The sequence below is a fragment of the Seriola aureovittata genome, chromosome 6, assembly GCF_021018895.1.
Source record: "Seriola aureovittata isolate HTS-2021-v1 ecotype China chromosome 6, ASM2101889v1, whole genome shotgun sequence".
NCBI classification, from domain to species: domain Eukaryota; kingdom Metazoa; phylum Chordata; class Actinopteri; order Carangiformes; family Carangidae; genus Seriola; species Seriola aureovittata.
Window position 1 is genome coordinate 12751083 of NC_079369.1, and position 16061 is coordinate 12767143.

Genomic DNA, 16061 nt, shown 5'->3' on the forward strand with positions numbered 1-16061 from the left:
AGCATTGTTGCATTTGCTTCTGTTCCCCTAAACTTCTCTCTCTCTGTCCAGCTTTCAACCTTAACTTTTATCTCTTTCACTTCAGTGGAGAACCTCCAGAACCTGCTGCAGTCCGGAGTGAGGGAGGAGGCTCCAGCCTCTCGACTGGAGGAAGGAAGCGGCTCTGGGGCCTTGCCCAGACGAGCGGATACTTTTGGGGGCTATGACAGCAGCCCCACCATCCTTAGTAAGAGTGAGTGCAGCACACTCCATACCCTGAGGAAGTCCACCAGCTAATGGATTTTGCAGTTGTATTTCAGAGGCATTCATAAGATTAATAAATTATGAATAATAAATTTGACAATTTCTTCAAAGGCTGTTGATTCCTGGAATTGGTTTTATTGGTTTAATTCATGTGTATCGTTTTCTAATAACTAATTTCTTGGCGACAAAGCCAGCATGAGTAACTAAAAAAGAAAAATATTTCAAGTCAGTTACAGTTGGTCACAGTTTTACATGTATATGTGTGTGGTTTCCGTGCAATGTTTGTAATTGTGAATATTTCTGTGTATCATTTTTGTGCGTGTGTGTTTGTCACTCTGTCTGTTTCTGTGTGTGTTGGTGTTGATGTGTCGGTGCCAGATGGCAGTGTGAGGAAGAACTCTTCTGGCGAGTCCAGAAACAGAGACAGAAGCCAGAGAGCAAGCTCCGACCCTCAGCTCAAAGACCTCTGTGGCAGCCACACCCTGGAGCAGACGGTAGGGGCTCAACATGCACTGACTGGGATGAGTCACAGTGTTATTTCCTGTAAATAGTAAACAGACTAAGTCATCTGGAAAGTTTCCATGTCCTGATGTTTACTGTAACCCTGTTCTCACAGGTCATGTCATTTGTTTATAAATGTATAAAGCCTTGATAAAGCATTATACTCTTAACATTGATTTACTCCACTAAATCCTGGTGCTTGATCAGGCAGACAAAATAGACAAAATATAATGACATGCTGATGACAATGAGCGGTGTGTGAAAATCAAAGCCAGTTTTACTCATAACATACATAAAACATGATAAATAATGACATTATTTGCCAAACATAATAGTAAATGCTGTATTTATTCCACTACCTTGGCTATGAACAATAGCTCAATGGAACCTTTTTAGGATTTTGATGTGTAGAATTGACAAATGAAGAAAACCTTTTATATATTATCATAACAAATTTCATATGTTCTAAATGTTTTCAGCATCTACTATCTGTAGCAGTACAGCGCAGTACTCAGTGTGTTTGTGATGTTATATCATTAGTATGACTCTCTGTGTGTCTGACTGCTCAGGTTGATGAGAGCTCCTGCTCTCCTGCCAGATGGAACCGCATCTGGTCCAACTCCTTCCCCGAGGCTGAGGTAAACTCTCCATTTCTGATCTGTCACTTTGTTTTACACAAAAACTGCAGGATTTGATCTTCATAGTCATGACTGTTGAACTGAAAAGATGTACCCATGAATAGTTTACTAATCCAGTGAAATCTTGTATTGTTTTGGAAATGCTGGTGATTATTTGATTATGATAACTTCGTCTGTGTCTCTGGTCCAGTTCTTTGACAGAGTGGTGATGCTCTCCCAAAGGCTCTATAGTCTGCAGGTAAAACAGACCTCTCAACTGTTTATGCTGTATCTGAAATTTTCAACAAATAAATAAATTTAATTGATTATTTGGGGTTTGTAACTTGATAACTTTCATAACAAATAATTCAATTCACTTTCTGTTTCACTGTAATAGCAAATAAATAATTGTCTCAGGACAATATTAATATATGTTCCCTAATTACCAAATGTTATTTTTCTCTTCTCCCTGCCTCTGCCCCAGGCCATCATATCACAGCAGGACAGTTACATCGAGCTGCAGCGGGCCTCTTTGACAGAGCGGGCATCCCTGCCCGGGCGCCACCGAGGGAACGTGCTCCTGGAGCAGGAGAAGCAGCGGACTCTGGCCCTGCAGAGAGAAGAGCTGGCCAGCTTCCACAAGCTGCAGTCTCAGCACCGGCAGGAGCAGCAGCGCTGGGAGAAGGAGAGGGAGAGGCACCGCCAGCAAGTCGAGGCCACTGAGGCCAGGCTCCGACAAAGGGAGGAGGAGTGCAAGCGGCTGGAGGTGAAATGCACTTGCTGCTCTGTCCTCTACCTGAATTTCTGGCTCCATCGCTCTGTGCCTGATTTTGCTCATTAGATGTAAATATTTAACAGAAACTTTCCAACATTGCTTGTTATTGTTTTGGTGCAGGAACATCTGGCAAAAGAAAAGGAGGAGCTAGACAGGCAGAGGGAGACGTACCAGCAGGACCTGGAGAGACTGAGAGAGTCCACCAGAGCTGTGGAGAAAGAAAAGGAACGCCTGGAACACCAGAAGAAGATCAAGAGGAAGACCATTGAGGTGGGGAACCTGTGGTGGAGAGGGAGTCAAATAATGGTGAAGCAAAATACTGTATCATCATACAGTACAAGACCATCAAGCTAACTGTTGCAACTGGAAACAACATTTAACATTTCTGTTCACACTACATTGGGCATCTGCATACACAGATGTGTTCACACATTCGTCGACAAACAGTCACCACATTAGCATATGTTGAAATTTACGCCTTGTGAACCCTCATAGCCAAGACAGGTGTGGAAACATGTAAATGAAGTTTAAGCTAACAAATTATATATTTGTTCAGTTAATGATACAATGTGATTTATTACAGATACACTTCATATTATAACTTCAAGGTATTTTTCACAGTTTTATTGATTGATGACTAATTGTATACACATTTTGATTAGTCTATTTTATAGGTAACTCTGATTATAAAAATACTTTTGAAAAATATGAAACTCTAAATTGAAGGTCGTTATATTGGTTTAATGGCCCTTTTAAAGTCGTGTGTGAGAAGGAGAGAAATGAGGACAAGGGCGAGCTGCTTTAGAGGAAGAGGTAATACCAGGAGCAGTTTCCTGTCCCTCGTGCTCTTTGGCCATTTTGTGTTCTTGTTTTTTTTTTTCTTCCAAACCTTCGTGCCTTGTCTCTCTTCTGTTTTATATTATTAGATGTTTTGATACATCAGCTGCAAAGATTGTGTGACATTTGATTTCATAGTCGGGTATTTTATTTAATTTTAAAGTCACACAAGATTGTTTGCATTTACAGTCTTTCCATTCTTCTTTATTTTCAGCTGAAACATGTCACATCTTGCCTTTCTGTTGTCTTTGGCTGGACCGCAACAGCGGGGCAGCCGTGAGTGACCGACTGAGTCTTAGACTTGAGTGATCATATTTCCCCCATTGATCAGCCAAATGCCACGTGACTGAGTTGGAGTTTCCCCATTGGCCATTGCTCTTTTTTTTATGAATTAATTGGTGCAAAAGTGGGTGTTTACAGCCTGCACTGTTGCCAACTCAGCACATTTGTTGCTAGATTTAGAGACTTTAAAAAAAAAAAAGGGCAGAATACAAATAGGATGCCATGACATCAGTTGTTTACAGCGGTTCCACATCTTCAATTTTGGTTTTGACCTGGTCTCCTTAATCTCCTTTTCAAGTTAAATATTTCCCTCCTAACATCAGTTTTCCTGTCTCATCACACAAACACATGACATCGCAAATTGTTGCTTCTTAAATAATGAGTGTAATTCGCATAACATGACCACTGTGGTGCAGGAGAAACATGAATGTGCTGCTTAAGGAACATTTAGTTCCTGAGTTCAGCCTCTTACTGGTGGAAAAGAAGCACTGGTTTCAGCTCCCACAACGTGTGTTACAGATGAGCGTAATGACAAACAGACATACAACTGAATACATGTTTAACCACTCAACCACACAATCCATCTACGCAGAGAGTGGTCTTTCTCTTCACCTCTTTTTCTCTGCTCTCCTTCCTGTATTTCCTCACTTATATCCCTCTTCTCTATCTCTCCATGCACTACAATGCGAGCCATTGTTTGTGAGTTTCATGGGAGAGGAACTTTGAGAAAGATCCACTGACTATAATTTCACGCCTGGTGCTAACAGATCTGTCATGGAGCTTCAGTGAAGTTACTTAATATCAGCCTTTAGTGTTTTTAGAGGGCTGTATGACTGTTGCAGTTTGGTTGATTGTCATGAGGCAACTGGAGTACTGGACATTTTATCTTGACACAGATTTTATCTTCTTAACAAACCAAGATACAGAATGATATGAATGTTTTGATATCCATATCAAGATTTGCACACTCAGTTGGCAGTTTATTAGGTACTCATGAATAAAACTAATGCAGTCTAATACAACAGTCCTGCAACAAAAAAACAGACTTTGTCTAATGCAGCAATTAATATTAAAGAATTTTTCAGGATTTTATCACACTTTCACAAATAGTACTGCAAAACTACCCTGCAATATTTAGACATTGTTTTAAGACAAAATGACACACCCCATAAACCTTACACACAGTGTGCTTCTTTATAGTGGACAGTCATCAGGTCACCTGATGTCACATCACAATAGTTTATTTGGCTTGCTCCCTCCACTCTGCAGCTGTCCGTGTGGCGTTTCACATGATTCTCCTGTGGTGTACATTAGTAACTGATGGCTGATTTAGTAATTAAAAAAAAAAAAGATATTTCAGATTAAATGGTGGGTAAATTTTTAAAACCAGTAATCTGGACTTCATAATAGTGGGAGAGGATCATGAACATTACTTAATGACACCTAATGATGGCATTGTTCACGCTGACTAATGCTGTCATGTATAAGAAAGGAAAAATTACCGGCTCAATGAGTCAGTGGCCTTGGTCATTAACATGCGTCTCGGGTGATCTGATCACAAGTGGACAGCCTCAAGTACAGGTGTGAATGCATCCAAGACACATTAAGGACGCATTTGAGATCTGATCACTCGGACAACATTCGGAGGTGGTCTGGACCGAATGTGGCCACATTCCCATAAAGATGTGTTTTCCTGATTGAGTCTGTCTCCAGTGATGTCTTTAGTCCCTCTCTGCTGTCTGGCATTCCTACCCGGTTGACGCCTGACAAGTATCTCTGATTGGCCAGTGCATCTTTGTCCTGCATACCAAGCTGAGTAGCTGACGGATGACACAACGCTGTCCACTCAAGTCCTGACATGTCCCAAAAAAAGCTACAGTGTTTTTTTTTGCAAATGCATTTCCCCCTTTTTTTTATTCTTATCTGTTTACAGTAACTTTTCTCACAAAATTCTCAGACATCTGGCTGCCTATCTACCATCCATTTTCATCTGTGTCATTCCAAAGATTTCATGGTAAGAAGACCTTTCAAAAAAATGCTTCACTCCTCAGTTAACTGTCCTAACTCAAGACGTACACAAACACAACCAGCTGACATGAGTTATTGCACTTATCATCTCATTACTGACTGCAGAAGGCAGGTCTTTGACCATGAGTTGTACCTCGAACAATTCACAGTGACTCCTGGAAAACCACAGCCTCTGGTCTTGTGAAGTGAATGACCTCGGGCTGAATTGACCTAATCTGTTGTGATGAGTAATGCAGAGACTCGGGTAATTACAGCGATGGTGAGGAAGATTGCTGTGTGATGTTTGTTTGTTACACAGAGTGCAAGATAGGAACCGAAGTAGGTCAGATCTAGACACTCGGAATCCCATTAAATCATGCCCATAATATTTGTTTTAGACCAGTTAAGTAGTGTGTTTTGTACACATGCGGATGTATGGGTTGCAGTTCTATACTGTTGGCTCGGATGTGGGACTTTCTTGGCTGTGATTTCGGGATATTTTGAATGCGGTTTGTTCCCTCTCTGCGTCAAACACATCAAACGATCTTTTCATCAGCTGTGACCTCAGGATCTATTCCAGGCTCTAAGCCAGCCTGATATCAACAGACATTTATCACCACCACCCAACATTAAGACTCATCAGCAAGCCCATAGAGCTATGATTAGACCTCATAAAAAAAGACATGCCTCCATGGTTGTTTGCGTTTCTTAACGTGAGAGTTTGAGTAAGAACGGTTCCAGTTGTGACATGTCCTGACTTCAGAGGAACATCTCTTTCATGCGTTACCTCATTTGATCTTACTTGGCCTCCTTATGGCCTCCTCCCAAGAGGCCAAGTAAGATCATGACATGAACTAGGACAGAGCCTTGGGTTTGATTGCATAAGAGTCTTGTGAAAGTGAAGTCATAAAGCGTGTGCAGAGGCTTGAGCTGTACTCTTTGATTTTTGATTGACAGAGAAAGGACTTGCACAATACAGCAAGATTCAATGAAAAAATAAGAAATAAACATACACCAACCTTATTTGATGGACTGAAAAATAAAGGGTAGCAGCTGGGCAACTACAAGGTTAAAAATGAAATCCTCAGCAAGCTGGGAAAGCGTTTTGAGGGATATGTGAATAACCATTGGTCTTCCTACTTTTTAACAAGAGCAAAAAAATGTAAAACTGAATTGCTATCTGATGTAACTACAAGAACATGACAGAGAACGTTGCTAAAACATAGGAAGGGTGAAATGTCAAAAGGTCAGTCATAAACAGTGAGCTGTGCTGGTGTCTTCTTCACGCTGAGTTATCTCTTCCCTTCTTCGGCCTCAGTTTCCAGGCTGATTTACGATGCTGCTGTCTGAGTTTGTTCCTGTGGTCTGATGAAAAAACCCCAATGAGCTGCACGACACCTTCACCATATACGCACACACCTAGATGCTTGTGACTTGCTTCTTCTATAATCAGCCCGTGTAACTATGAGAACATGACAGTTGCTTTGCAGGGCTAAGACACAACACCAAGTTTGAGGGCAGATATTTTTTCTCTACGCCATCTGTCACTGTAGCTACTTCCCACCTGTTGGATGAACACTGTGCAGTACTGTTCTGTCTTCAACTAAAATATTGTCAAATTACTCAGAGTTGAAGTCAATCATTTGCTCTGTGAGGGAAAATAAAATACTTGCATGTAGACTAAAAGGTGCACTTTTCTCTGCAGCTTTCTTAATTAATGAATTAATTGTTTCATGGGCACAACTTAGTTATTTTCATTATACATTAATATGCAGATTTTCTTGATTAATCATTCCATCATTTGATCTACAAAACATCAGAAAACTAAACAATATGTCCATCACGATTTCCTGAAGTCCAAGGTGATGTTATCAGATGTCTCGTTTTGTCCACCCAACCATCTAAAACCAGAAATAATCTATTTACTATAATGTAAAACAAAGAAAAGCGGCAAATTCTCATATTTAAGCAGCTAAAAGCATCCAGTGTGTGGTATTTTTGCTTGGAAACAAACTTAATGACTAATCAAATGGGTGATATGGGAGTATCCAGGCAGTTTTCAGGATGAGAGGAACTGGGCTGTGTAATTAGCTAGCCCAAGCCTGTCATTAACAGAAGCCTCTGGAAGACAGCCAGTGCTAATTGTTTATGTGCTGTCAGTCAAGTCTCTTTGTGCTCTGCAGCTTCCGCACAGTTTACTGCCCTGGAAACCTGCTGTTTATGCCAGTTAAAGCCGATCACCTTGTTCTGCGGACAATGGAACATCTGTGTTCCAAGATGAGTGAGTGCTGAAAGAGGGAGAATGGTGGAAGGAGGGAAAGGAGGTATGGAGACTTTCCCAACTGCAGGGCCCCTCTCTGCCTCAGGTCACCCCGTCATGCTCTGCTGTTAGAGCTGGGGGGAAGCTACAGTCTCCACGCACACACACACACACACACACACACACACACACACACACACACACACACACTGTCACAGTCAGATGAGTCTGCCCTTCATGCCTTGTAAAACACAGTCATCATGCGTCCCCCATCGCCACAGGAAGTATTCTGCGTCATCATCAATCTTGTAGCGTGTGGACTGCATACAGAGCAGAGGAGTCTGAGACTTTCCAGACTTAGTTAATTTTCTTTAGTCAAAACTTTTGGTGAACTGACCTACTTGTTTGGTGATTTATAGTGATATCAGCCTTTTATTAAATATCAGATAAAAGGTAGCTTGTGTCGGTAGCCTCATGTTGTTGGTTTACTTTCAAATTAATGTGACAATTAATGTGACACCAATTGACAATGTTTTTTACTAGCCGAACCATTTATTTTATCAGATATAACAAATGTCTTCATGGTCATCCTCCTCCTCATCATCTGTATTTTAATGGAGACGTTTTTCTGTCTTATGTTTCCTGCTGGGATTCAATTTCAGAGAAGGAACATCTTTCTTTTTTGAAATATTCATAAATCTTAAAATAGTCTAATAAACAAATGTATGTAGATATTGGCTGCTCCAATCCAAACAATATTAAGCCTTCAAACATGCACACTGATCAAACCATGATCCAAAGGGATATAGTTTTCATTATGCATGTATTGGGGGTGATTGAACTGACCTGCAGTTGGGTCACAAACACAGGGACAACTTGAAGTTTTACGTTTACTATACGTGTAATTACAAAAGTGATATTACATTGTAATGCTTAACAGGCAGACACACACTGAAATGCTGCTATGTCTTGTCTATATGGGCAAAGAATGGGCCCCTTATATTTGAGAATTTCTTCAGGGAACTGGTTTTTCAGAAACTTCATTTTTCTTCCTGGATTTGATCAACGCGAACATCAAATATTATCATGTGGCTGTACAAAGATGCAAAGTAAATTCTGAACTTCTTTTTGCCTGATTGTATTTTATGTTTTGACAAATAGCCTTCTGCAGCACATTGTGCAACAGTGTTATTGAAGGGTTTAAACTTTGTTTTTTGTTGGTGTAGGATGTTTTACAATAGCCCAGTGAAAAGATTCTTTTTATAGTTCATGCAACACGTGGGATTACCAACCCATACAAACACTACACCACTCCATTGTTGCAGAAATCCTCCTGGTCCATCTCATTCAATGCAGATTGGATGATGATGTTGACACAATCTCTAGATCTTCTTTCCTTCAGTCTAGCAATTAAGTGGACAATGCAGTCAGTGTCTTTCATCCACTGATGTCATGAGAGCCATTTTCTTGTTCCCTTGCTTGTCTAACAGCTCTGCCTGTTTTGTTAGGCATGTCTTTATGTGCACAGGGACTATTAAGGGTTTTATGTTTCTCATTTTGTGTGTGTGTGTGTGTGTTTGTGTATGTGTGTGTGTATTGTCCTTGAGCCTCTTGGAATACATCAAAAGCCTATTACCAAACTTACCAAAGTGTGTGCTCAGCAGAAAGACTCACATGTGTTTCTGATTCCCTCTTTAGCCCATAAATACCATTCTCCTCAGTAGATTGTCTTTCTGTAATAACACATGGCATCACGCAGAATATGTGTATATATATTTATATGTGTGTCTTCTGCATTCTTAAGAAGCTGTTTTTAAGTTTTTCCTTCAAAAGAAATACACTCATACATACATAACCCACAACACAGCCTGCTTACACAGACACACACACACACACACACACACACACACACACACACACACACACACACACACACACACACACACACAACATGCAAACATGACCTTCCACAACTCTGACTCCAAACTGAATCCAGCCACAAATATGGATAATTACAGTGTAGTTTGGGAGCTGTCCTTTGTGAACTTGAATACTGAAGTTTTATATGATGATGTTTGCAACACTCGAAGAAGACTCATGTCTCAGCAAATAACATACAGTCTTCTTCCTCCTCCAGGTGGCTCCTCTGTCTGGCAGTCTGAACGGGGAGCTCCTCATGTCGTCTGGCCTCACCAGCTCCACCAGCGCCTCCGATCTGCCCCTGCCTCAGAAGCCCCTAGTGCGCGCCAGCTTGTCTGTAGCGCCAGCCGACTATCCAGAGCGCCCTGAGGTGATGTTGCGGCGCGAGACGGGCTCCTCCACCCTGCCACTGAAGACAGAAGTGCCGCTCCATCTCTTCAGCACCACCAACCAGCAGCACAAACTGGTCGGGGTGCAGCAGCAGATCCCCACCAAGCTGGCCGCCTTCAGCAGCGGCAAAGGGAAAGGAGGCAAGAGTGGTAAAGCTTCACATCGCACTGACAGCACAGGTAAGGAGTTAGACTTCAGATACGGAGTTTCACATGATTAATAGATGGCAGGATGGTTGAGCGGTACTGCACAGTCACAGATTGAATCCACATAACTCATTCAAGTGTTCAGTTATTTCTCCCAGCCTGCAGCTCCCTGGGCGGACAGGACTGTATGTTGAAATTTATTTTACTAAAAGCAGCTGCTTACAGTTGAACATACACCAACTAATACTAATATGAAAAGGATAATAAAATGTACCCTTTTAAAAATGTTTTATGAATGTTGCACTGATGTTTATTCCTTTCTCTCTTACTGTTGCTGGTGATCTTTATCAGAGCAGTATTCTGGGTTTTTCTTCCTCACTGTCACTGATATCCCAGCCATCTGTGCCTGACATGAGCTTGACCTGATCAGCATCATTTAAGTGGATCATTAGGGTCACATTAGCTGTCTAAATTGGGGCCGGGCCAGACTCCTCCAGTTTGCTAATGCAATCTAATTTTACAATTAAATCACCTTCTATCTTTGTTTGTCTCTTGTTTTCTTTTCCCCCCTCCCCCTCCTCTTAGCCTCAGTGGATATGAAGCAGATGCTGAAGTTGTCTGGCCGAGACGAAAATGCCCAGAAGGCCAAGCGCTCGATCAGCCCCCACCAGCAGCTCTCGCTGACAGCCCTGCATCACCACACGGGTACCTACTTACACACACACAGACATACTGTTCGTGAACACACACTCTCCCTCCTTCACTCCGTTAGGACAGACCCGAACACAATCTCCTCCTGTCTGTCCTTGCCTACTGCATTATTAAACTTCTGTTCTCACAGACACACAAACATGAGACACACACATTGTCCACCTGGGCAATCCCGACTCCACCCGATCACGTTCCTCTCTAAAGCAACCTTCATGCCCAGCCTCACCCTGTGTAAACACCTATCAATTTCACATGCTTCACTGTGATTAATGGCAGGCTGTACTGCTGACACAGACATTTTAACACTTTAATCCGGTGTCCTTGCAATTACTACTGACAAAAAACACTGGCAGGATTACATGTGATAGATTTCAGTTAGAGTGAGTAAGCCCTGCTGTATTAAACGAGTACAATTGACTAATGTGTCGGTAGTTTTTATGCTATTTTTGGTGTAATCCCTTGTTCTGTAATGATCTTTACTTTATGTCTCTGACAGATCAACTCAGTCCTCCAGACAGCGCAGGACCAGACAGCCAAACCACCTCCTCGGTCAGCACCTCCCTCCCTGCAAATATTCAGAAGCCCCCCATGCCTCCTGCACAGTCCCATCCTCAGCCCTCCATGCAGACTTCCACCATGCCTCCCCACTCACAGAGCAGCGGATTTCTCCAGTTCCAGTCCCATGTGCAGCCGCAGGGCCTCAGTCCAAACGCCCAGGCCCATGTCCCGGTAAATCACGGGCTCAGCCACAGTCACAGCCACAGCCACAGCATGCCGCCTCCGTACAAGATCCCCACAGAGGACCTCAACAAGGAGGACGTCATCTTTTTCTAAACTCCAGTTCTGCTGCCCTCAGATCAAGCACTGATCACAAAAACGATAAAAGAAAAACTATTTTGGGATGGTTACTGATCCCCAATCAACCACAAGGTCCATTGCAAGGAGCCACTTATATGTGATAAAGTGACGATGATCAGTGTGGGCAGGTGTGTTGTTATTGACTGTTGAGGTCAGGTAGTTAAAATGTATGTACAAAGTTGCAGCAGTCTATTGCAGAGAGCCTTTGTCAGAGCTACAGTGGCTCACAGAAAAAAATCACAACATTTTATTCAAAAAAGAGGACTTTCTTTTAAACGGTTTCTTCTTTTTTTATTTTTTTTTCTCAACAAGTATGAAGAGGGAACCTTTGGCAGAACAAAGGTGTCTTGAAACAAGTATGAAAAGGTTTAAATGAAGTCACAACAATCCAAAGACTTTAGCTGCAAGGGCTGAAGGTAATTTGACTGAAAGGAACAATGTGAAAGAAAAACGGTTGGGTGCATTTCAGGAGACTCTGGTCAGGCTGGTTAGTGAAGCATGTACAAAGTGAAAGGTGCAGCGGCGGAGCCCCGGCCTTAAACCTCTGCTTCTACTGGACCTGGAACCACAAGAAATGATTCAACAGAAACTCAGAAGAACTCTTAATACCCGGACACTCTCTTCTTGATGTTTCATTTGCACAGTGTAAATACTCCATTCCAGACTTATGAATGACCTTTTGTGGACGAAATGTGTGTTGTTTGGTTGTACAGTTGTGAAGGTTCTTTTAATTTAGTTCTTCTTGTTCTGCTTAATCATGCTTATTGCAGATGGCTGACATTGTGGATTACATCTGTAGTGCTGCCAGTGGTTCCGAAACCTGACTTGCAATTGGTCACCAACCTGTTTTTTCACACTGTTGTTTAATATTACTTTGTTTCAATTAAGGGATAATTTGGCTTTTGGCAAGTTGTACTGTTTTTCCAGCCCAAGCAGAGTGGGACAAACTCAGGGATGCCTTTCTTGTGTCAGTAATGTCAGTATAGCTTTCTCTAGGTCTGTTCCTGCATTTCATAGAAGCAGCTCTCCTCAAAAACACTGAGGGTTAAAAATTAAACCGTTTTATTTAACCCATTAACAATATTTCCCATTACAGCATTTTCACAAGTAGGTTCACTTCTTTAATAGACATTTGCAACAGAGATTTGTGTAAATTTGAGTATGTACTTTATTTGAATTAGTCCTCAACCTTTTAAGTTTAAAGGACAATGTTTCAGACTTGTAGCTGAGCTGCTATTGATCCCATTACACACCCAGGAAATTAGCTAAACTTGGCTAAATTTGGCATCATTCAGTTTATCTTGTAGACATCCAAAAGGCCTCAATGAGTTTGTCACACCCTAGGGTACATTTCCCAAAAACTATCCCTTTAAGAAACAGCTGTTTGTTAGTATTTTAGTGGAGCTGTAGTGTACTGTACAATTCAGGACATTTAATGCTGTATGTTCTTTTAAAGGTAGAAATTTTAACTGCTTCATATTTCTGGACAGATGCTAAGAAAATAGAAAATGTGGGCTTAAAAGAGACCATAAGTAATAGTTACAACAGAGATGAAATGCACTGAAAATATTAAAATCCATCATCACATCAATAGAAAATAGAACATCATGATTTTGCATTAGCTGCTCCAGTAGAATAAAGGCCTGTTTGTTAATCCCAAAGGTAAATGGCTAAGATCATTCAGATAAGTCGGACAATGACAACAAGGCCTGAATGTGCATAACGGAGCACAGTGTTAACGCAGTTTTATATCTTCCACTGTAGTTATTGTAACGTGGCTTCTGTATACATGTACAGAGTTTTCTAGAGCCTCATAGGACAAATTAAAGCGAGGAGTGTACAGAAAACTGAAGCATTTTAAAGTTTATAGATTCCCCTGCTCATTCCGCGTTGGTCCTCATTTTTCACCCAACTGAGGAAACGAAAAGTTCATGTGATTGACAAGTCATTTTTTTGAAAGCTTGTCTCTGGAGCTCAGTTTGCTGACTTGACAGTTTTGTAAAATTGCAAAGCCGCTATATCTTTGAGTTAAATATGAAGATGTCCGTTTTAATCGAGGCCCTCAGGTCTCATTGACGGTGTGTTTTAATGATTGCTGATGACATTTCATTAGCTGAGTCTTAAATCTCTGTGCCTGACAGAAAAGCGGTACTGTGACAGTGCAGTGGTCCTGCAGCAAAAGAAGACTATCAGCTATTATCTGAGATTTCAGTCTTTATCTTTCTTCACAGAAGAAATATGGGGATGTCCATCCCATTACTTCTCACTGTATCTACATGAGATTCCTTTAAATCCTGAAGTAGTTGACACATTGATGCATTCTGTGTCTCTGGAGAGGAAAATATTAGAAGAGCTTTTTGTCTTTGTCCAAATAAGCTCGTCTCTGAAGGTGTGATCACTACCTGGAGTTTGAGCAAGTTTTCTAAGTGTTGATGTATATTATGTATATTGTTGTACATACCGTACCTGATCTCTTCTGCACCGACTGCCCTCATCCTACACATTCTTGTATTAGAAACAGATAGTTGACATGAATCAAGATGCAAAAGTCAGCCAAAAGTCTGTTTGTGTATATGTGTATGTACACTTAAGATACAAACCCATGTGTGTATGTACAGTATGGTACGCCTTTGCTTGGATAAACTCGTGGCAGTTTATGAAACCACAATCAGTCATTGCTGTTGTATAAATCAACAAAAATGGAAGGTGTGTATATTTAATCTCCTGATCTGCATTGATGTTGTAGCTTTGAAGTCGAGGTGCAGTGTCTGTCGTATTTGTCCTACAACTCATGAGTGATGTTTCACCAAGATTATGTAGCAGTCATAAAAAACGAAACCATCTGCTCGTTTCAGTCGGTTAAACCAAAGAGACTTTCGGCTGACTGGGCTCCTGTCTGTGCTCGTGTATGAAGGATGAATAACACTGTGCTGGTTGTGTGGTCGTCCACAAAGTGTTATTACTTGTAGAAACACCCTCCAGGGAGTGTCCATAACAAGTGTGTTTACAGCACATTGTAGTCCAGTTCATATCCTGCTTCAGGTCTAATTTTTGGATTTCCTGTTTGTTTTGCAGCCTCACATCCACAAATCACAAACGTGTCAAACTACACAAACAATAAACCATGAAGTCGACAATAAATCAAATAGGTACGCCAGAGTACGGCACATCCTAACTATAGTGTCTGATTTTTTTTCCATGATCAGTACATGGACTCACTTAACTCTGTTGTTGAATAAATATTGGATTTATGAACGCCAGCACTTCATCATCGCAAAGAACCATGGGCTGTTAATGTGCATGTGAACATACTTTTGGTGGTTTTCAGTGGGTTGAACCCAAATTAAAAAAGGCTTTCCAGATTTTGACACAACAATCCCAAATAAAGGTCTACTTACTAGCTTTTTCCCCCAGAGCTTTCACCCATCTCACACAGTCTTCAGCCAGTGCTTAAAAATCCCAACATGAGCGGGAAGTGTTAAAAGTGCTATTGATAATATCATGACGGCTTCTAGCTCACATATGACAACTGAACAAACTCCATTCTCGGATGAAGACCATATGATATGGTTGAAAGCTGTAGAAGAAGCCAGTAGGTCCACTTTTGAGTTAGCATTGTTTTTGTAAAACAACTTTTTCCAAGTTAAATAATTAACTTTTATTTACATGTTTGTTCATTTTCATGTATTTCCCCGTGTCTCTTTTTTAATTCTGTGAGTGAGAGATGTTAAACAACAGGAAAAGTGGTGTAAGAGCTCTTTAGTTCTGCTCCAGGTACGAGACTTTTATCTGTGGATTATAATGGGCCTCGCCAGGAGAGGTGGATGCTGCCTGTTGCTGTCACTGTTTGGATCAACTCAAGTCTTAAATGTTGTTTTGCTGTACTGAACTACTTAACCTTTTTGCTCTGTTTTAAAACTTGGAAGCCAGTCAGTCACATCACTGTGTGTGTGTGTCTGTGTGTATCTGAGTGTGGGTTTGTGTCTGTGTGTGTGTGTGTATGCACTCACCACCAAAAACACAGTGGAAACATTTCTAACCGAGTTGTTTTCAATCGTGTTTTTTATACACACACACGCACACGCACACACTCTCATACACACACATTGGACCTGTAATGTGTAAATAACCATGAACATATTTTATTTCCTCTGCCAATTTTACACTAGTCACTTTGGATAGTAGCATACTTGAAGGGGAAAATGAATATTTATAATGCTTATTATTATTGTCTGTGAACTTTTATTTACCAAGAGCTGTCTAAAGACGTTTGTAGCACACAGCAAAACTGATTTTTGTACTGTTTTATTTTATTCACTGCGAGACGTTAGAATGACATGTGGACATGAACTTGCTGCCTTAGAGAGAGTTTAGTAATAAAAAAAATGTTGAAAAGATTTTTCTCTTTGTTTTCATTGTCTTGAGTTTTTAAATCGCAGTCGACAAAAGCTAATTGTTTGGTTTGCAGCGGATTTGAATCATTGCTGTTCAGGCTAAAGTCAAGCATGCAATGG

General features: G+C 41.0%; 1 protein-coding gene across 4 annotated transcripts in view; it reads left to right on the top strand.

Annotated features, from left to right (window-relative positions):
* Positions 1–15944, top strand: part of arhgef18b (rho/rac guanine nucleotide exchange factor (GEF) 18b) — a 43894-nt gene extending 27950 nt beyond the window's left edge. For all 4 annotated transcript variants that reach the window (XM_056378224.1, XM_056378223.1, XM_056378225.1 and 1 more), the window contains 9 exons: positions 86–232; positions 622–737; positions 1314–1382; positions 1573–1620; positions 1846–2127; positions 2257–2406; positions 9660–10011; positions 10564–10683; positions 11186–15944. In XM_056378224.1, the coding sequence (XP_056234199.1) occupies positions 86–232; positions 622–737; positions 1314–1382; positions 1573–1620; positions 1846–2127; positions 2257–2406; positions 9660–10011; positions 10564–10683; positions 11186–11523 (1622 nt within the window). In that variant the 3' untranslated portion in view covers positions 11524–15944. The remainder of the gene's footprint in view (positions 1–85; positions 233–621; positions 738–1313; positions 1383–1572; positions 1621–1845; positions 2128–2256; positions 2407–9659; positions 10012–10563; positions 10684–11185) is intronic.
* Positions 15945–16061: the final 117 nt, after the last annotated feature.